Below are 22,883 nucleotides of genomic sequence, written 5' to 3'. Positions count from 1 at the left end.
AATGGGGTACATACGTAAACTGATTATATGACGATAATTATATCTATACGTCTGTTATGACGTTAGCACATCTCGGAAATTTGAGGAAATTTGATATGTTATTACTGACGGTGTTCTGCATCTATCCTGAAAAAATAAATCCGCTCTGTAGTATTTATTTTCGGGTTAAACCCTAATGTTCTTGGACTATGCACCACATCTTGTGGAAAACAGGCAAGACGTATCTTGTCTGTAGTGAATGTCACGCCATATCCTATATTTATGCACAGTGTCCAATCAGTCTGCGATAAGTAATATAAAAACGCATTCTGAGAGAACTGCTAAAGAAATACATACATGTTCTCTATCGGGCCTAACATATGTTGGTATCTCGTAAGTGCAAGGGCCATAACTCTGTCAAAAATGAGTAAATCGCCATGAAAGTCAAATTTGATCTGTAACAGTACGTGAAAAAGCTATACACAAAATTTTTGATCAATAGTTTGAGGTATTGTGGGAAAAACTACCAGAAAACTATGTGGGACAGACAGACAAACAAATAGACAGACAGCCAAGGCGGAGATGAAACCTTTAGTTTCCTCCGGTTGGACAGGTAGTGGACTAAAAATACCCCAGCATATTGCAGAAAGAATCCCGAGGTCAATTTAAATTAAAACTTAATCTAATAAACAAAACTATTAGACATTATGTGGAGCACGACTACCCTTTTCAAATTTAGGCACGAAACAGGCCCGTAGCCAGCCGGTTTTATGGGGTGGTTGGGGAACTATGTATATCGAGTAAGGCGGCAGGTATGAATCGGCAAAGATTTTGTTAAAAAAAAAAATTGAAAATTTTTTTTAGCGCAACTCCGATTTTCGCTCGGTGGTGGTGGTGGGGGCGCGTTCGCAACCCATCGCACCCCCTTGGCTACGGGCCTGCGAAAGCTTTTAGTAATGTTTTAATTTAAAAAAAAAAAAAAAAAAAAAAAATCCTGCCTAAAACAAGAACTAGATGCTCTTAAGACAAAACATGTTTTTATTGTAGACCAAAATAAAGCCTTCATTGATTTAATTGAAACTTCCAAACACTTATAGGGAAAAAGGAACTATAAAAAAAAAAAAAAAAAAAAAAAAAAAAATCCTGCCTAAAATAACTAAATGCTCTTAGGACAAAACATGTTTTTATTGTAGATCAAAACAATGTTTCATTGATTTAATTGAAACTTCCCAACACTTATTATAGGCAAAATGAACTATAAAAAACAAGAAAAGAAAAAAAACAAACGAAAGAAAATCTTGCCTAAAACATGAACTAAATGCTGTTAAGACAAAACATATTTTTTATTGCAGACTAAAACAAAGCCTTCATTGATTTAATTCAAACTTCCAAACACTTATTATAGGGAAAAGGATCTAGAAAAAAATAAAAAATAATAATAATAAAAAAAATAAAAAATAAAATAAAATCGGTCAACAAACGCAAATAGCCCAGTGGGCCCACCGACGGAAATCGATCTCAGACCGACCGCGCATCAAGCGAACGCTTTACCACTGTGCTACGTCCCGCCCCTTCGATGGAACGAGTCATGCGTGTACGCTGTATTGTCGTAGATACTATTATAGTTAATATATACAATATAGCGTACGCACATGACTCGTTCCATCGAGTTATGGTATATTAATTACGTCACATTGTTCGAAAGCTTCCAAAAACGGAAGAAAAATATCAGTTGGCGAAAAATTACATGCTTTTTCTCCAATAGATCTCAGCGAAGTCGATATAGGTGACATGGTTACAATTTAGTATGTGAAAGCTTGTTGGAAGGCTTGTTCGAAGGCTTCCACTCCTCTTGGAAAAAACAAAACAAAAAACAAATACAAAAAAAAAAAAAAAACAACAACAAAAAACACAAAAACAAACAAACAATTAGCAGTCGGCGAATAATAACAAGCTTTTTCTCCAAGATATCTCAGCGAAGTCGATATAGGTGACATGGTTACAAATAATTGCGTAGCATGGGTTGCCAGCGCCCGGGGCAAGGCAAGTATTGCGCCCCTAACCAGTGGACCGTTAGCACTCCCCGAGTCCCATCCACCAGTCTAAAATTTTGCGCCCAGGGCAACCGCCCCGGTGGTCCCGCCCACGCTATGCCAATAACTTAAAATATAGTATGTGAAATCTGTGTCATAATAGCTTTTTTTTTCAAGATTTCTGACTGGACAAAATGTGGTTGAAATCAAACAGTAATTAAAGGTAGGTGAGTAATTAATTTATCGTAGTTGTTAAGAATGTGTTTCGGACTTTAGAGCGTTATCTAATTATTGAATGGCGGGAGGGAAGGGTGTGACGTAATCTACCACGTCATGACCAGCGCTGATTATGATAAAATGCAATCGTGATGACGTCACATACTTCAGAGGCTTCCACCCCTCTTGAAGAGTATTCGATAAAAAAGTAAAATGGCAGACGGCAGCGATAAATTACGTTTCTTGTTTGGAGTAGGAGATCTCAGCGAATTGGATACCAGGGCCATAGTTAGGATATTTTGGGGGTATTTTTTGTGTTTGTTTGTTGTTGTTTTTTTAGGGGGGGGGGGGGGGGTGGAGAGTTGTGGGTTGATAGGGCAGATGAATTCTGCGCAAATTTACAATTCCTCAAACTGTTAAGAATAGGATTTTAAAAAAGTGTTTCTTATTTTTACCGGATTGGTTTCTCCACCCCACCTCCGGTAGCTACGGCTCTGGATACAAGTGACATGGTTAAATGTGAGGAAAACATTTTTTTTTTTTTCGTGACTAACATTAATTCGGACCAACTGAAAAATGGAGTAAAATTATTATTTTTTTATTAATAATATTTTTCAGAAGTGATAATCATTGTGAAGTACAATGCCTGTGAATTTATATAAACTTTATTATGACTTTTTTTTAAACAAAGATATTTTGAAAATTATCGTGAATGACGTTTCCTCTCCAAGCCAGTTCGCCCCCAACTATTTGTCGATTCGCCCCTCTACCAATATTATGTTCGGCAGTAAAGATGACGTTGAATAATATGCATGGTGTTAGTGATCACGTGACTTATTTTACCTATAAACGTAGTCATGTTTCATAACTTATTAAAAAAACATAAAGGACACACCAAAACCCAAGTGGCCGCGAACCGGATTTTTTAGTTGGAGACGAACTGACATATTTGAGGTGTGAGGGCAAATGTTATTATCAGTCTTCAAATTTACCTGGATGCTGTGAATGCCTTTTGAGTTAAAATTTCTGTTTGCTTTATGGCACCACTAGAGCACATTGATCAATTAATGATCAGCTATTGGATGTCAACCATTTGGTAATTGACAGTTTTCCATTAGCAGCGTTATTATACACTTCTCCACACAGGACAGAATATATCATGGGGTTTTATATACCAGTCATGGTGCACTGTTTGGGACAATATTCAGTTATAATCAAGTACTTATACATTCATACCACTAATAACTATACTTGAATGTTTTATTTCAATAGTGGGTTTTTTTACACATTTTGTTAGACTGAATATCATTCTTTCAAAAGAACAGTAAAGTCACCTTTCCTTTTCTCCATTTAATAATAAAGTGTTCCACTTAATGGTTTTTGGAATACAAATTGTACTAGTGAAACAATATGGGCCAATTCATGGTATGGTAAACTGAGATGTCATGTTAAGAAAACAATACCCAGGGCTTTAGATTGCAACAAAACCAAGGCATTAAATGCTGTGCCCAAAATAAACATACCAAATTAGATACAAACATTTTACCTCAAAACAGTTTACCTCAAAACCACTGAAATATTTTTTCTTAATTAGATTAAAATAACTTTAATGCAATATAACCCCTTCAGCATTAGTTAATGATATTATTGTGCTGAAAAGACCTCTCTGTACTCTAAAAACAAAATATATCTATTGTGCCCAAATTAGTGAGATTTAAAGCCCTGAATACCGGTGCCACTAATGCAAAGCTGTGAAGGGTGAACTATTTTAAGATGAATTCTATTTTGTTATCAACATATTTCGGGTTTTTCTTATTTTATATCTGTCATCATATTATGTTTTCATTCATGTCACGTCCTTACAATATGTATTACTTCAAGGATCCCTAACCATGACATTGTCTGTTTGATCTAGGGCAATTAACTTTTTTAAAGATTAACTGTCCAGAACCCAGTTTCATGTAGGCTTCACTCATACAAATAACAGGTGAAATGGTACTGAATAATAGTCTAGGTGTAAAAACCCTGTTTCATATCAATTTTATTACCATTATTTCATAGCCAACTTTCAGTGAACTAATTTTTAGTCATTCAAAGCATAACAAAAATTTCAGTACTCAATGTTCCAAATACAGTGATATTCACGTGTATATCAAAACTTCAACATCTGACACATTGACACTTGTTACTTTTTTTTTTACTAAGGAACAATCATCATGAAACATGAACAACTTTGTTTCATCATCTGAATACAAATCTGGCACTTTTCTTATTGTTTCTATTTTGTAGTCTGCTTGTCCTGTCCCAACAGGACAATAAATCAGGCTCTGTCTATAAAAACAAAAACAAGCATGGAATGGCTTCTAGCAGTCTTTAACGAACCGTACTTGAAATGCAAAATTCAATTGTACAAATGTATTCATGTAGCTAAGCCTAATATATTTTGCACAAGTTTTTATTTGTAAATCAAAAAATAGGAAAGAACAGGATTGTCTGTTTAAAGACGCCTCCGCAGATCCTATAGTATAGCCTCTATTAGAAATTCGCGAGAAAAAATAGGCAGAGTTACGTCCCCTAACCACTTCCGGCGTGTTCCGGTAGCAGCACCAATGGCTGATGACCATAACTGTTTGTGAATCTTCAGCTGAGATTTATTCATACCAGCCCCTGGCATCATAAATGTCCCTACCTATGCTTTAAAAATAAAGAAGGATGCAGGTAAAAATTAAGTTGATGAAATTGCGTTTTGTTATAACTGACCATGTATTAAATATAAGAGATGAATCTAGCGAGCTGTCACCCGCCCTGATTGTTTTGGTTTTCTTGCTTGGAAATTTTAGATATTTTTTTTCAAAGCTGCAATCTCGCCTCATATTATCATAATTTCATTTAAAATACAAACACACCTACAGTTTTAATGAATTGTGTGTGACAGTAACACAGTTGCAATTGATAATAGAACAATGTTTAGCCTATAGCCTCTATTAGAAACATACTTATCTGCCCTTGATTTGCATCGCGTTTAGCTGCCCCAATTAGCTACTAAATTATTTCCGGCGCGTTACGCTTCAGTTACTTGCAACAAAGGCCCTTTGTTACTACTGAACTGTGAAGTAGTGGACTTGTTCTTTTATTTTTTGACGTTAAAGTTTTCTGTTACTATTATTGTTTGTCAGATTGTGTGCAATCTCCTTCTTTTATAGAAAAGAAAATGTACAATATGTTTTGTGCTCAACAAAAATACTTACGAACACGTCTTGGGGTGTGTGGTGGGGTGGTGGGGGGGTGGGGGGGGGGGGGGGGGTGGTGTGTGTGTGTGTGTGTGTGGGGGGGGGGGTTCCAAGACAAATGGCTCATTCATGATTGACTCGTTAAAACTGCACCTTAATAAAGTTTTGATATTTGCAAATAATATGCATGTGTTTGTGTATATATCACTGTGTACGAATGGAAGTGTACATTAATTTGACTAAATGACTAGCTGCGAATTTCTGTACCGCTAGCTGCATTATTAACTACGACCTATACAGTAGTTAATAATGAAACTAACGATACAGAAATTCACTTCCTCGCCTAACGATACGGTTTCTACTATCTGACTCGCAAACAAATCGGAACAGCGAGTCCAGTGTCATTGTCAGCACAACCATTAAGCATTCCGTGATATATATATATTCACTGGCGTAGGAAGCAGGGGGTCAAGTGCCCCCTACTTTTCAGATATTTTGCTTTATAATAGTGTAAAAGTGTGTAAATATAAAAGTGTGGCCCCCTCCCCAGACCTTTTGGCACCTTCCTGCGCCACTAATCTCTCTCTCTCTCTCTCTCTCTCTCTCTCTCTCTCTCTCTCTCTCTCTCTCTCTCTCTCTCTCTCTCTCTCTCTCTCTCTCTCTCTCTCTCTCTCTCTCTCTCTCTCTCTCTCTCTCTCTACACACACACACCCCGCCTTGCCATCTCCATACGCCACTGGTATATGTACATAGATAAAACGTTTTTTTTTTTTCAAATGTGCGTGTTAGTCTGGGCTATGTTTGGTTGTGCGTGTGTACTGGTGTGTGGGCTTGTTTTGTAGGCTATTGTTTATTTGGGGGCAGATTTGTTGTTGTTACTGGGGTTTTCTCTTCTTTTTTGGGTGTGTGTGTGGGGGGGGGGGGGGGGGAGGTAAAATTGTTGAGGGGATATTTTTTAAATATTAGGTTTTTTGTTTTGCCTGCCACTTATGCTTATAATCATGTATAGAACAATGCCATTTGTCTTATCTCATGGCAACAATACGTCTTTTTTCTACGATATCTAGTCACTTGAAATAAAAGACTCCATCATATGCGGTCATGTGGGATAGAAAAAGTACACTCTTGGTGGTAGAAATTTCCACCACCTCGGATGTACTTTTTCTATCCCACATGACTACATATAATGGAATCTATTAATCTAGCCCTAGGGTCAGACAGATTTTTCTTGCACCGGGCAAAAGCTGGATAACCCGTTACCAGTGGGCAAGAAAACTCTTTCCTTCTTCCGTGGTATCGAGGAACACAAAAAACACGAAGAAGGCATTATTTATAGAACTTTTACCAAATGTTATAGATGTAAAGTCGTTTACTTCCTTGTTTTTGACAGTGTAACGTGGGACCTATTGAGGAGTTGGCGTAACTGCCTTCGCCATTAAAAATAGAAGAGTAATTTATCGTAATTGTTAACGACATATTATTCAATATCTCGTTCCAGCCCGTGCACTGCGACTGGTATATCAAATGGCATGTGCTATCCTGCCTGTGGGATGGTGCATATAAAACATCCCTTGCTACTAATCGAAAAATATAGTTTTCTCAGTAAGACTATGTCAAAATTACCAAATGTTAGACATCCAATAGCCGATGATTAATAAATCAGTGTGCTCTAGTGGTGTCGTTAAACAAAACAAACTTTTTAACAACATGGTTCGGACTTTAAAGCGTTACGTAATTGTTGAACGACTCGTATATATATATAGAAATACGAAACGAACTTGCCTGTTATACCATTTTTATGAAACGAGTGAACAGTTTTGGTATCTCTCTCTCTCTCTCTCTCTCTCTCTCTCTCTCTCTCTCTCTCTCTCTCTCTCTCTCTCTCTCTCTCTCTCTCTCTCTCTCTCTCTCTCTCTCTCTCTCTCACACACACACACACACACAAAATTATCCTATACTTACCCATGATATCCATGTCATAAACCCATGTGATAAATAGAGATTATTATACGAGCTTGTGTGTCGTACTGATTTTACGAAACGAGTGTCAAGATTTTTGTATTGCCCGAGCGAAAGCGAGGGTAATATACATGAATCCTGACACGAGTTTCGTAAAATCAGTAAGATTCACACGGGAGTGTAATAATTTCTTTATTATCTGTATTATCCAAACTATTATTTTTATGAATAACAAGCTAGGATCATGTCAAAACGATTGAAACGTAAATAAAACGAGACGACAAAACGACGTCATTTTCCGAAACATCATTTTTGATAAGCGTTTTTATTTCCATTAAAGGCTTTTGTAGGAGAGATCACTGGCACTATAATTTGTGATATCTCCTGCGATATCTCCGCAGGAGATATTATAAGTTGTAGAAGCATCACGAGGGGTATATGGCTTTTTATGTACCCTCTGTGTGTTTTTTTACCCCGAGCCGAAGGCGAGGGGTAAAACAGCACACAGAGGGTACATAAAAAGCCATATACCCCGAGAGATGCTTCTACAACGAATTTATCTTGCCGACATGTTAAACTATATAGCCAAATAATCAAAATGACGCCAGACAATAATTGTTAAGAATTTATTAACGGAGCCGTACCACGCGGACGCGAACGAAACCACTTGCCAGTGACGAAAAATAGTTCAATCGATAAACGAGTTTTTAACTTCAAATGTTTGTAATACGAAATTGTCTGAAACAGATATTAATAAATAATTTTTTTTTTTTTTTTTTATCAGAAATGTATGTAGTAAAAAAATAAAAATACTAAAAAAAAAAAAAAACTGTTGCTAATCGCGCATTAATACAATAACACCACGACCGTAATTAGGTAGCCGAGTTCAACATTGCAGCTTTTAAAAGTGTTGAAATAGTGTATTTTATAGTAAAAATAAAATTAATTATGTATACTTGATTGATTATCAATGTTATTTATAATCTAATTATTGCTTTAGCATTAACTGGGGTGGCTGGAAACTGTTGGAAATTACAGACGGGATATAAGAGAATTTGGCTCCGCCCACAGGGGTATAAGGGATTTGTCCAACGGCAAACAACCAATGGGATTAAAGAATTTTACACGAAGGCGAGATAACGCTTCTTATAATCTAGATGGTCAAATTTTAATCACAAGACAATGTTTTGTTACGTCACTGTGTTTGTTTCAGCGCTAAACCGACTATTAGTGACGTCACGCCACTGCCGTTCTGCTAGTCTACCGCTGACATTCAACCCACATTACTGACATTGTTTACAACTGTCGCAAATGAAAAGAATGATAATGGATGATAAAAAGAATACCCCCCTCGTGTCTTGTGATATCATAATTTATCAGCACTGGTTGATAAAAGTATAATATCAACTCGTGTTGATAAATTATGATATCACAAGACACTCGGGGAGTATCCTCTATATACGTCATTCGTGTGCACGTGAAATCATTATGACACACGTGGGTCATACTGGTTATATTTCCCTGAATATCTTGATCTATGTGGATAATAATTTAGTGCATTAACCCGGTTAATAATGGTATGCAAATCTGCAAGGTCTCTAGGTAATTTGTTGCTGTGGATGGGTCATTTACTTATAATCCAACAAGACCTGTGTTCCTGAGCGTAACTGGGGAACTGGGAAACTCTATTAACGTGCCCCTATCCACAAGGGTTCAGGCACGCCCGCCCCGGATTCAGCCTCTGACTTCGCCAGTGACCGACTCCGGGGCGTAACTGATTTTACGAAACGAGTGTCAGGATTATTGTATTACCCGAGCAAGAGCGAGGGTAATACATGAATCCTGACACCATTTTCGTAAAATCGGTACAATTCACACTCGAGAGTAATAATTTCTTTATTATTCACATTATCCAACATTTTATTTTTATGAATAACAAGCTAGGACCATGTTAAAACTTTTCAAGCGTAACGAAAAAGAGACTACGAAACGACGTCATTTTCACATGCGTTTACAAAGATCTAAAACTGGGGAAGCGGCATTAAGTTATGACGTCGCTTCACAAAATTACGTCATTCGTTGTGCACGTGAAATCAGTATCATACACGTGGTTCATACTGGTTATATTCCCCTGAATACACTGAACTATGTGGATAATAAATAGAATTCTCTGCTCGTGTTTTTTAATATATAAAATATCAACCTCGTCTACTTAATCGCTATTTGTCTCGGCAGAACCTTAAATACCGATTAACAGACACGGTTGATATTTTCCTTATTATAAAAATACTCGTGACGAATCCTCTGTCTGTCTGTCTGTCTGTCTGCCCGCCTGCCCCCCCCCCCCTCTCTCTCTCTCTCTCTCTCTCTCTATATATCTATATATATATATATATATATAAACTGACGATCAAAAGAAAGTATACCAATTATTTTTATGATAAATAAACACATTACACGTTCATGGAAGGTTAGATAGGTTCCAGTATTGCTCGTTATAATGCAATCAGTGACGAATAGTCGCACATTGCTGCGTTTGGGCAAAATGAGTTTATTCATCAAATTTATACTGCACGAGAAACATGATACTCGTGCACATAAGGATGTAAAAAAAGGGTGCCATTGCTTAGAACATGCCTCGGTCAACAGTAAAACACCAGAGAACATGGCAAGGCTAACTGCCGAAGAAAGAGAGAGAGCTATTGGTATGGTGCAGTTGGGTGCGAGTTATGCCCATGTGGCAAGAATCCTGAATTGCACAAAATTGTAGATCACCAGGTTGATACAGCGTTACAGGGTGACTGGCAGGACTGCAGACAGACCATGAAGTGGAAGACCTCGCGTCACAACAGCCAACGAGGACCGCCATCTCCGCATCTTACACTTACGTAACAGATTCCTCACTATGACGTCATCTGCAGCGACTGGCCTTGGACATGTCATCAGTCGTCACACTGTACGTCGTTGACTACGACAGCATGGTATCAGGGCCTATCGACCATTCAGAGGGATGCCATTGACGAGGCAACATCGACTTCGACGTTTACGTTGGGCACGTCAGTTTCAACGTTGGCAAAATCGGAACTGGCAGCGTGTACTCTTTTTCTGATGAGAGCAAGTTCCAGTTATTCAGAGCTGATGGCAGGACTCGGATATACCGACGTACAGGAGAGAGAACAGCTTCGTGCTGTGTTCAGGAGACTGAACCGTTTGGTGGTGGATCTGTGATGGTTTGGGGTGGTATCTGTGGCCAACAGCGGACAGACCTTATTGTCATCGACGGAAATCTGTCCGACGTCGGGTCCATGCTTGCATACTTGCACATGGTGGACATACACGCTATTGAAACATGTTCTTTGTGGTCAAATTTATTCACCTTCGTTATGAGTGGTCCTTTATGAAATCGCACATTTCACCCCTAGTGCTGTTGTGAACTGTGATATTATCATTTTACATGCATACATACATACATACATGCATACATGTATATACATATACTCTTCAAAAACTCTAATAAGAATTTACAATTGCCAAAATTGTAAGGTATATTAGCTGTGGGGAATGGTTATATGATAATGGTGAATTAATTGGGCAAACATTACAACCAGTAGTTCATTATTACAGTAGGTTTTATGACCACCAAAGATCTCGAAGAACGATTGGGGTCAGAAGTGAAATATGAAAGTTGACGTTTTTTTATCAGTAAATCGCAAATTCAAACAATAAAAATGACTAAAAACAAAACAATAACAACTGTATGATCAACAGAATGAAAACGATTGACAGAAATCGACCAACTGCGTGGTGCACGTGCAAACTATGGAATGTGTTTCGGTGTGTTGATAAATAGACCTGAACGTTCTTTACTAGGATGTCTGTGGTCAAAACGTATGTTCGGTCTAATAGTTGATATTAACTTTAATACCTACAGTAGAATCTCGTTGGCTCGACTTTGGAAGGGTCAAACCAAAAACGAAGTCCCGAGTTTTTTGTTCGATAAACCCTTATATTAACTGCTGACGGGTCGAACATGTCCAGGGTCGACTATAAGCCTTTGCTCGAACTAAATTTTCGATTCCGTCTGTGTTATTAGCTATATTTCCCTCGAACTGGTGATCCATCACATATTAAATGGGAAACCACCGAAAAGGATCAACTATTGCTGCGCTTGGACAGTTGGTTATTACAACCTTTGGATTAATTATTTAGGCGGAATGAACTGTTGGTGTCAGGGTCACTGTTAGATGGACCGTGATACCAATAAAACAATTAGTGTATAAACAGGCCTCGGCATAAAGCGTTACTTTGAACACGTCTATAAGACCAGTTTTAAATGAAACAATGGGTGAGTTAATCAGCTGTCTTGACTTCCACAACCACATATTTAATTAATACCGGCAAGGGCTTCTGCATCACACAATCAGTGTAATTTCTAATACATGCTTTCAAGATAATTTGCTATATAACACATTGATGAAATTTTTAAAGTTTGTAGTTATCAAAATAATATGTATCTCTAATTCAACTTTGTAACTGATGTTACAGAAATATCTGATGTTGATCGAATGGTTAGGTCGAACTACTTGATGGGTCGAACACTTTCTTGAGCACTGACGGGGTTCGAGCCAACGGGATTCAACTGTGTGTGTGTGTATGTGTATATATCATTATTATTAGTAGTATATATATATATATATATATATATCTATATATATCTATATATATCTATATATATCTATATATATCGACACACACACACGCACACACATACACAGTGCCAACAATATTGACAAATTGCAATAATGGAGGATTCCGCCAAACTTATTTATAAATATCACACTGACAGTGAAAGACTTTGCCGAGTACGATGCTGCCATGGTAATCTGGCACTACATTTCGCCACTATTGCTGTTGGTTGGCACCGTGGGAAGCATTAAGTCCGTTGTTGTGTTGTCAAGAACGAGACTGCATTCAGTTACCACGAAGTTCTATCTGGTCCAGCTGGCGTGTAATGACGTCATTGTTCTCAACCTGGGACTGTTGCACTACTGGATGGACTATACCTTCAGTTTCAATATAAGGAACACTTCTAGCTTCGCCTGTAAGGTTCACACCTTGGCTGTCGCCCTGTTTTTAGACTACTCTGCTTGGATTATTGTAATGTTAACAGTAGACAGATGTATTTATGTCTGCCGGCCTGGTAAGGAATCACAGTTTTGTAAGATACGAAATGCAAGAATCTTTTCAGCGGTTGTCTTTCTTATCCTCCTGGCTCTGAACATGCATGCTTTGTGGACATATGTGGTGGATAGGATCATATTTGGACGAACAATAGACGGTTATGTAAGCAGAGAAGAATATAAATATTTTGTTGAATATGTGTGGCCATGGATCGATTTCTGTGTTTTTTCATCTATTCCGTTTGTTATCATGGTGGTTGGAAACATTTTAATCTTAAGAGAGTTGAGAATATCATCTAGGAAATTGCAGGTCCACAGAGAACGGTCTTCACGTAGTACATGCCATTAATTGAAACACCCAGATTCTAGTACATTTGTGTCAGAACATAGCACTCCTGCAAATTCGCATTTCGTGGACACTAGTACTATACCAGAAGAGAGTTCACTTACATCAGAAGCTATGTCAGAAGTCTCTTTGCGTGTAATGGATCCTATTTCAGAAGCTAATGTCCAAGTAACTGATCATATGCATGATGAAACGTTGCATGTAAAATGTGCTATGACTGATGCAAATTCACATATAACGGATCCTATGCCAGAAGCAAATTCGCTTGTAACAGATTCAGTGCCAGAAAGGATTCCTTCTAAAAGGAAAACTACTGAAGGACCGCAGACAGTCAAACAAATTTTCAATAATGTTTTGTCAGTATACGATCTGCAACAAGATCGACCTAGCCCACCTGGAAATTCTCACGTCATGGATACTATAACAGAAGAGAATTCACTTAGAACAGATGCACAGTCAGAAGCCATTTCGCATGTAATGGATCCCAAGCCAGAAGCTAATTTGAATGTAATGGATCCTATGTCTGAAGCTAATTCACATATAACGGATCCTATGCGAGAAGAGAATTTGGTTGTAAGAGATGCAGTGCCAGAAACAATTCCTTCTGAAGTTGGAACTGCAGAAAGTCAGCAGTCGATCAACTTTAAAATTACGATGACTAAAAACATGTCAAAACTGCAATCATTCTGCAAAAAATTAATACTTTCAAGGGGGCGCCATACAAAGATGGCAGTAATGCTTCTATCGATTAATTGTATGTTTCTGCTGTTGATGTCACCAATTGTGATATACCTGATTGGGTTAAGTCACTGGCAGGTCTCTCCAGATGTACACAAAGAGGCGGAACTAGCGTTTGTCTGGGCTATTGTCAACATCTTGCAGTATGCTGACGATTCCATTCATTTCTTCCAGTATTACCTGACAGTACCTTCTTTCCGTAAAGTGTTCTGGTCAACATTTGGTAAACCACGTATCAACCCCAAGGTATAAATGACATGTTACATCCTACCCCCTTATAACACTTTTGAATGTAATGCAACTATTTCACATCACATGTTCTGTCAGTGCCACATATTGTCTGTCTTATCGACATATTTTTAATGGGAATCCATCCTGAATATCAAGTGAACTGTATTCCAGCTTGTTTTGTTAATGAGGGTCTGGTCTGCTAGTTCTCTTCAAATCAGACATGAAAGTTTTCGATATTTATCCTGAATTTTGGAATTTTGAGTGTTTGTACAGGGTTTTCGGGTGTTTCACTGTTCGTCCTGAATTTGCCACCTTCTCTGTTGAAAACTTACAATATGTTTTCGGTTGATATTTTGCATACATTCTGAATGGAGGCCTCTCTTTTAGATCAGTGTACAACCCTAACACCAGGCCAGTCTCGGTACCCGACCATCAACATGAAAACTTCTGGATTTTTATTTGTTTTATTATTATTATCCAGATTATTTAATATTTGTTTGTGTAATGCTTTTTAAACAAAAAATTCTGCATTTTTAGTTAATTGTATGAAGTATTCTGTGTAATAAAATACCCATAAACGAGAGAAAATGTCGTAATTTAGTCACCTTTTTTCATATGAGTGTATGGCATAAGGAGATCTCGCATTTTAACTGTATTGGGGTGGGATGTAGCCCAGTGGTAAAGTGCTCGCTCAATGCCCAGTCGGTCTGGGATCGATCCCCGTCGGTAAGCTCATTGGGTATTTCTCGCTCCAGACAGTGCACCACGACTGGTATATCAAAGGTCATGGTATGTGGTATTCTGTCTATGAGATTGATCATTGAAAGGAAGGAAGGAAATGTTTTATTTAACGACATACTCAACACATTTTATTTACGGTTATATGGCATCAGACATATGGTTAAGGACCACACAGATATTGAGAGAGGAAGCCCGCTGTTGCCACTGCATGGGCTACTCTTTTCGATTAGCAGCAAGGGATCTTTTATATGCATCATCCCACAGACAGGATAATACATACCATGGCCTTTGTTACACCAGTTGTGGAGCACTGGCTTGAAAGAGAAATAGCCCAATGGGTCCACCAATGGGGAGCGATCCTAAACCGACCGCACATCAAGCAAACGCTTTACCACTGTCTATGAGATTGTGCATATAAAAGATCCCTTGCTACTAATGAAGAAATGTAGTGGATTTTTTCTGTAGGCCTATATGTCAAAATTACCAAATGTTTGATATCCAATAGCCAATGATAAATAAATCAATATGCTCTAGTGTTGTCGTTATTGAAATTAAACTTTACTTTCTTTGTCATAAAAATTAAAGATAACCAATTTGTGTAATTCGATACCAATGGATTTTGTGAAAACTTTAATAATTAGATTTTAATTCAAGTATTTTCGAAAGGTGATAAATCTGAACGACAAAATCATATTCCAATATCAAAATCGTGTCTCTGTATAGATCAATCGAAAGAATGACAAAATGGTGATTGTTTCCATTTTGTGCCGCCCGTTGGAGTGCTGCCACACCCAAGACTAGGTTAAAAAAAAAAAAAACTTGCACAGGATGAGTTCAATGGAATATATATATATATATATATATATATATATATCCACCAACTCCCGCTTAGGTGTCATTTGTATGCTTAGGTGGCGTTTGTATTGGCATGAAAAAAAAACCCTTGCTGTACTCCCCAAAGCATATTTTACACTAGGGTCACCAGCTAGAATTAAAGTGACTAATATGTTTATTCAATGACCGATGATTAATTAATCAGTGTTCTCTAGTGGTGTCGTTAAATAAAACAAACTTTTGCTAGAGAAAAAGAATACAGTTTTTCAATCATTTAATTCTAATCATTTCTTGTTTAATTTTACAGATGACTGCCATGTCGGACAACACCTAAATTGTTTAGATGAGGACAAAAGATAACACATAGAACAGCTTTTTGGATCTTTATTTTTAATAAAACCAACCTGCATTGCCCTAACAAACACAATTATCTTTCTTGAGTTTCTCCTTTTGTGGATGAGTGTTTCGTGGACAGATATGAAGACAAAACATTTTGGTCAGATTTCACCCATAGTCGAAATGACACAACGTCAGAATTCATGCAGGTTGCTCTATGAATGCTAGTGTACATCGCTTTGTAACTGTCATGCTGGATGGGACTTGGAATCACCTGTATAGAACAATCGTAAAAGCCAGTTCTCTATAATAGTTCAGCAGTCCTTACACCAGTCAGCACTATGAGAGAAACGACGACAGTTAACACAAATATCACACTGACTGTGAAAGACTTTGCCGAGTACGATGCTGCCATGGTAATCTGGCACTACATTTCGCCACTATTGCTGTTGGTTGGTACTGTGGGAAGCATTCTGTCCATTGTTGTGTTGTCAAGAACAAGACTGCATTCAGCGACCACGAAGTTCTATCTGGTCCTGCTGGCGTGTAATGACGTCATTGTTCTCAACCTGGGACTGTTGCACTACTGGATGGACTATACCTTCAATTTCAATTTAAGGAACACTTCTAGCTTCGCCTGTAAGGTTCACACCTTGGCCGTCACCCTGTTTTTAGACTACTCTGCTTGGATTATTGTAATGTTAACAGTAGACAGATGTATTTGTGTCTGCCTGCCTGCTAAGGAATCACAGTTTTGTAACATAAGGAATGCAAGAATCGTTTCAGCGGTTGTCTTTCTTATGCTCCTGGCAGTGAACATGCATTTTTTGTGGACATATGATGTGGTGGATAGGATCATGTTTGGACGAACAATAGACTGTTATGTAGGCAGACAAGAATATAAATACTTCGCTCAGTATGTTTGGACGTGGATCGATTTCTGTGTTTTTTCATCCATTCCATTTGTTATCATGGTGGTCGGAAATGTTTTAATCTTAAGAGAGTTGAGAATATCGTCTAAGAAATTGCAGGTCCACAGAGAACGGTCTTCGCGTAGTACATGCCATTCATTGAAACACCCAGATTCTAGTATATGTTTCTTAGAACATAGCCCACCTGCAAATTCGCACTTTGTGGATACTAGTAGTATACCAGAAGAGTGTTCACTTCCATCAGAAGCTATGTCAGAAGTCACTTCGCGTGTAATGGATCCTATGCCACAAGCTAATGTGCATGTAATGGATCATATGCATGATGAAAATATGCATGTAAAATGTCCTATGCCAGAAGCGAACTCACTTGTAACAGATTCAGTGCCAGAAATGATTCCTTCTGAAACGGAAATTACTGAAGGACCGCAGACAGTCAAACCAGTTTCCAGTAATGTTTTGCCAGTATACGATCTGCAACAAGATCGACCTAGCCCAACTGAAAATACGCACTTCGTGGACCCTATAACAGAAGAGAATTCACTTACAACAGATGCACAGTCAGAAGCCATTTCGCATGTAATGGATCCCAAGCCAGAAGCTACCTTGAATGTAATGGATTCTATGACTGAATCTAATTCACATATAACGGATCCTATGAGAGAAGATAATTCACTTGTAAGAGATGCAATGCCAGAAACAATTCCATCTAAACTCGGAACTGCAGAAAGTCGGCAGTCAATCGACTTTAAAATTATGATGACTAAAAAGATGTCAAAATTCAAATTATTCAAATTATTATTTAGAAGGACCCATCATACAAAGCTGGCAGTAATGCTTCTATCGATTAATTGTACGTTTCTTCTGTTGACGTCACCAATTGTGATTTACCTGATTGGGTTAAGTCACTGGCAGGTCTCTCCAGATGTACACGAAGAGGCGGAACTAATGCTTGGCTGGGCTGTAACCAGCATCTTGCAGTATGCTGACAATTCCATTCATTTCTTCCAGTATTACCTGACAATACCTTGTTTTGGTAAAGTGTTCTGGTCAACATTTGGTAAACCACGTATCGACCCCAAGGTGTAAGTGACGTGTTACATTCTACTCCCTTGCAACAGTTGAATCCAATGCAAATATTTCACATAGGCGTTCTCTCAGTGCCACACATTGTATGTCTTATCGACACAGTTTGAACAGGAATCTATCCTGAATACCAAGTGAACTGTATTCCAGCATGTTTTGTTAATGAGAGTCTGGTTCTCATCAAATCGGACATGAATGTTTTTGAGATTTATCCTGAATTCTGAGTGTTTGTACAGGGTTTGCAGATCTTTTACTGTTCGTCCTGAATTTGCCACCTTCTCTGTTGAAAACTTACAATATGTTTTCGGCTGATATTTTGCATGCATTCTGAATGGAGGCCTCTCTTTTAGATCATTGTACAACCCTAACACCAGGCCAGTCTCGGTACCCGAACATCAATATGAAAACTTCTGGATTTTAAATTGTGTTTTATTATTTTTTTATTATCCATATTATTTAATATTTGTTTGTGTAATGCTTTTTTTGAAAAAAAATCAGCATTTTTACTTAATTGTATAAAGTATTCTGTGTAATAAAATTCTCATAAATAAAAGAAAATGTCTTAATTTAGTCACCTTTTTTTTCATACGAGTGTATGGCATAAGGAGATCTTTAATTTTTTACTGTATCGGGTTGGGACATAGCCCGGTGGTGAAGTGCCCGCTTGATGCCGGTCGGTCTGGGATCGATCCCCGTCGGTGAGGTCATTGGGCTATTTCTCGAAACAGCCAGTGCACCACGACTGGTATATCAAAGGTGGTGGTATGTGCTGTCTTGTCTATGAGATTGTGCATATAAAAGATCCTTTGCTGTTAATGAAGAACTGTAGCGGATTTCGTCTGTAAGACTACATGCCAAAATTACCAAATGTTTGACATCCAATAGCCAATGCTAAATAAATCAATATGCTCGTCAAAATGAAAAATGACTATTAGTCATCTAACTGAAAAAAAAGGAATGTAAGCATTTTTTTTGGTCTTCAATATTCATACTAGGTGTTGCTAAACATCTATTTTATTCTATTTTTGTCTTCATAACCAAGACCGTCAATTATTTATTATTATTATTTTTACTAAAGCAACATATGTTGAATAGCTACATAATACCCACTTAACGAAAAAGGTCGACAGAAAAAGGTGAACTGGCAAGTTAAATATCCTTAAATGTGATGTCAAGTTATGCTTGGCACACAGCTACCAATTAACGCCGACTCGATAGTCGCGTCAGTGTTAATCGGTAGGTGTACACCAAGCATTAGTCACAACAGCTCTCTTCTTCTTCGTCTTCTAAATTACTTTCGAGCTTATATCCAATTAAGGTTCAAGCACCTGGTCTTGGGCACACCTTGGCTATCTGGGCTGTCCGTCCAGGGTTAGTGGATAGTGAGAGGGAAGAGGGTGTAGTGATCTTACACCTACCCATTGAATCGTGAAAACTCGCTCTGTATGGGAGCTGGTCCAGGGCTTCAAACCCAGTACCTACCAGCGTTATGTCCGATGGCTTAACCATGACACCACGAAGCTGATAAACCGCTCTCTCTCTTATATACGTAGATGAGAATCTCACGTCAAATTTTGTTCGACAGCAGAGTTGTCGCACTTCCGGGTCAGAGTTCTTTCACTATGTTTGACTGTAATGATGCTTGTCAATCATGCACCGGGTTCCACTTGAGAGAAATCTAGGACATAACGAATTTGTGTAATTTGATTACAAGCCGATTTTGTAAAAACTTTAATAATTACTTTCATTCAAGTGTGGATTTTTTAAAGGTGATAAATCTGAAGAACAAAAGATATTCCAATATCAAAATCGTATCTCTGCACAAGGCAGTTGAAAGTATGTTAGGCAAAATGGTGATTGCTTCCATTTTTCACTGCCCGTAGGAGGACTGCCACTCCCAATATTAGCTTTAAAAAACCCAAACTTGCACAGCATATCGACAAACTCCCATGTAGGTGTCGTTTATGTGGGCATGGAAAAAAAAATAACGCTGTACCACACAAAACATATTTTACACTAGGATCAGCAGCTGGAATTAAAGTTACTAAAACTGTTTATGCAATGGCCGATGGTTAACTAAAGAGTGTTCTCTAGTGTCGTTAAACAAAACAAACTTTTGCAAGAGAAAATACATAGTTTGTCCATCATTTAATTCTAATCATTTCTTGTTTCATTTTACAGATGACTGCCATGTCGCACAACACCTAAATTGTTTAGATGAGGACAAAAGATAACAGAACAGCTTTACGGATCTTCACCTTTTAATAAAGCCAACCTGCATTGCCCTAACAAACACAATTATCTTCTTGGGTTTCTCCTTTGATGGATAAGTGTTTCGTGGAAAGAGACGAACATAGTACATTTTGGTCAGATTTCACTCTTAAGCAAAATGACACAATGTCAGAATTCAAACAGGATGCTCTATGAATCCTAGTGTACATCGCTTTGTAACTGTCATGCTGGATGTTACTAGGAATCACCTGTATAGAACAATATTATAAACCAGTTCTCTATATTAGTTCAGCAGTCCTTATACCAGTCAACGCTATGACAGAAACGACGACAGCTAACAAATATCACACTGACAGTGAAAGACTTTGCCGAGTACGATGCTGCCATGGTAATCTGGCGCTATATTTCTCCATTATTGCTGTTGGTTGGCACCGTGGGAAGCATTCTGTCCGTTGTTGTGCTGTCAAGAACTAGACTGCATTCAGCGACCACGAAATTCTATCTGGTCCAGCTGGCGTGTAATGATGTCATTGTTCTCAATCTGGGACTGCTGCACAACTGGATGGACTATACCTTCAGTTTCAATATAAGTAACACTTCTAGCTTCGCCTGTAAGGTTCACGCCTTGGCCGTCACCCTGTTTTTAGACTACTCTGCTAGGATTATTGTAATGTTAACTGTAGAAAGATGTATTTGTGTCTGCCTCCCTACTAAGGAATCACAGGTTTGTAACATACGGAATGCAAGAATCGTTTCAGCGGTTGTCTTTCTTATGCTCCTGGTAGTGAACATGCATTTTTTGTGGACACATGATGTGGTGGAAATAGGCATGCATGGACGAAAAAAAGACTGTTATATAGGCAGACTAGAATATAAATATTTTGTTGAGTATGTGTGGACGTGGATCGATTTCTTTGTTTTTTCATCTAATCCATTTGTTATCATGGTGGTTGGAAACATTTTAATCTTAAGAAACTTGAGAATATCATCTAGGAAATTGCAGGACCATAGAGAATAGTCTTCGCGTAGTACATACCATTCTTTGAAACGCCCAATTTCTAGTATATTTTTGTCAGAACAAAGCCCACCTGCAAATTCGCAGTTCGTGGACACTAATACTATTCCAGAAGAAAGTTCACTTGCACCAGAAGAAGCTATGTCAGAAGTCACTTCGCATGTAATAGTTCCTATGCCACAAGCTAATGTGCTTGTAATGGATCATATGCATGATAAAAATTTGTATGTAAAATTTGCTATTTCTGAAGCAAATTCGTGTATAACTGATCCTATTCCAAAAGCGAATTCGCTTGTAACAGATTCAGTATCAGAAACGATTCCTTCTGAAACGGAAACTACTGAAGGACCGCAGACAGTCAAAACAATTTTCAGTAATGTTTGGTCAGTATACAATCTTGAAGAGGATCGACCTAGCCCACCTGCAAATTCCCAATTCATAGACACTATAACCGAAGATAATTCGCTTACAACAGATGCTCATTCAGAAGCCATTTCGCATGTAATGGATCCCAATCCAGAAGATAATTTGAATGTAATGGATCCTATGACTGAAGCTAATTCACATATAACGGATCCTATGCGAGAAGGTAATTCACTTGTAAGAGATGCAGTGCCAGAAACAATTCCATCTAAACTCGGAACTGCAGAAAGTCAGCAGTCGATCTACTTTAAAATTATGATGATTACAAACATGTCAAAACTGAAATCATTCTGCACAAAAATATTTATTACAAGGGGGAGCCATACAAAGCTGGCACTAATGTTTCTATTGATTAATTACACGTTTCTTCTGTTGACGTCACCAATTGTGATTTACCTGATTGGGTTAAGTCACTGGCAGGTCTCTCCAGATGTACACGAAGAGGCGGAACTAACGCTTGGCTGGGCTGTAACCAACATCTTGCAGTATGCTGGCAATTCCATTCATTTCTTCCAGTATTACCTGACAATATCTTCTTTCCGTAAAGTGTTCTGGTCGACATTTGGTAAACCACGTATCAGTCCCAAGGTGTAAGTGACGTGTTACATCCTACCCCCTTACAACAGTTGAATCCAATGAAAATATTTCACATCACATCCTTAATATCAAAGAACTGTATTCCAGCTTGTTTTGTTAACGAGAGTCTGGTCTGCTACTTCTCTTCAAATCAGACATGAAAGTTTTCAATATTTATCCTGAATTCTGGAAATTTGAGTGTTTGTATAGGGTTTTCAGGTGTTTCACTGGTCCTCCTGAAGTTGCCAGCTTCTCTGTTGAAAATTTACAATATGGTTGATATTTTGCATACATTCTGAATGGAGGCCTTTCTTTTAGATCATTGTACAACCATAACACCAGGCCAATCTCGGTACCCGAACATCAATATGAAAACTTCTGGATTTTTATTTGTTTTATTATTATTATCCAGATTATTTAATATTTCTTTGTGTAATGCTTTTTTTTCTCTTTAAATTCTGCATTTTTAGTTAATTGTATGAAGTATTCTGTGTAATAAAATTCCCATAAATGAGAGAAAATGTTTTAATTTAGTCACCTTTTTTCATACGAGTGTATGGCATAAGGAGATCTCGAATTGTTACTGTATTGGGGCAGGACGTAGCCCAGTGGTGAAGTGCCCGCTTGAAGCCCGGTCGGTCCGGGATCGATCCCCGTCGGTGAGGTCATTGGGCTATTTCTCGCTCCAAACAGTGCTATCCTGTCTATGAGATTGTGCATATAAAAATAATCCCTTGCTGTTAATGAAGAACTTTAGCGGGTTTAATCTGTAGGACTACATGCCAAAATTACCAAATGT

At 38.0% G+C, this 22,883-nt stretch overlaps 1 protein-coding gene across 1 annotated transcript; it reads left to right on the top strand.

The window, feature by feature from the left end:
- The first annotated feature begins 2,307 nt into the window (after positions 1-2,307).
- LOC121370158 lies at positions 2,308-22,609 on the top strand. The gene is made up of 3 exons (XM_041495304.1): positions 2,308-2,533; positions 15,795-17,838; positions 20,393-22,609. Exons 2-3 carry the CDS (start codon positions 16,165-16,167, stop codon positions 21,086-21,088), a joined length of 2,370 nt encoding a protein of 789 aa, XP_041351238.1. The 5' UTR covers positions 2,308-2,533; positions 15,795-16,164; the 3' UTR covers positions 21,089-22,609.
- The last annotated feature ends 274 nt before the right edge of the window (positions 22,610-22,883 follow it).

The sequence above is a fragment of the Gigantopelta aegis genome, chromosome 1 (genome assembly GCF_016097555.1).
Source record: "Gigantopelta aegis isolate Gae_Host chromosome 1, Gae_host_genome, whole genome shotgun sequence".
In the NCBI taxonomy this organism is placed as follows: Eukaryota; Metazoa; Mollusca; class Gastropoda; order Neomphalida; family Peltospiridae; genus Gigantopelta; species Gigantopelta aegis.
The sequence above is the reverse complement of the archived record's forward strand: the minus strand, read 5'-3'. Positions and strand labels throughout refer to the sequence as shown.

Excerpts from the sequence above, each read along its gene's own strand:
- LOC121370158 (XM_041495304.1), top strand. The coding sequence starts at position 16,165 with ATGAGAGAAACGACGACAGTTAACACAAATATCACACTGACTGTGAAA. Across the intron at positions 17,839-20,392 it reads CACGTATCGACCCCAAGGTG|AAACGACGACAGCTAACAAA; the intron begins TAAGTGACGTGT and ends ACGCTATGACAG.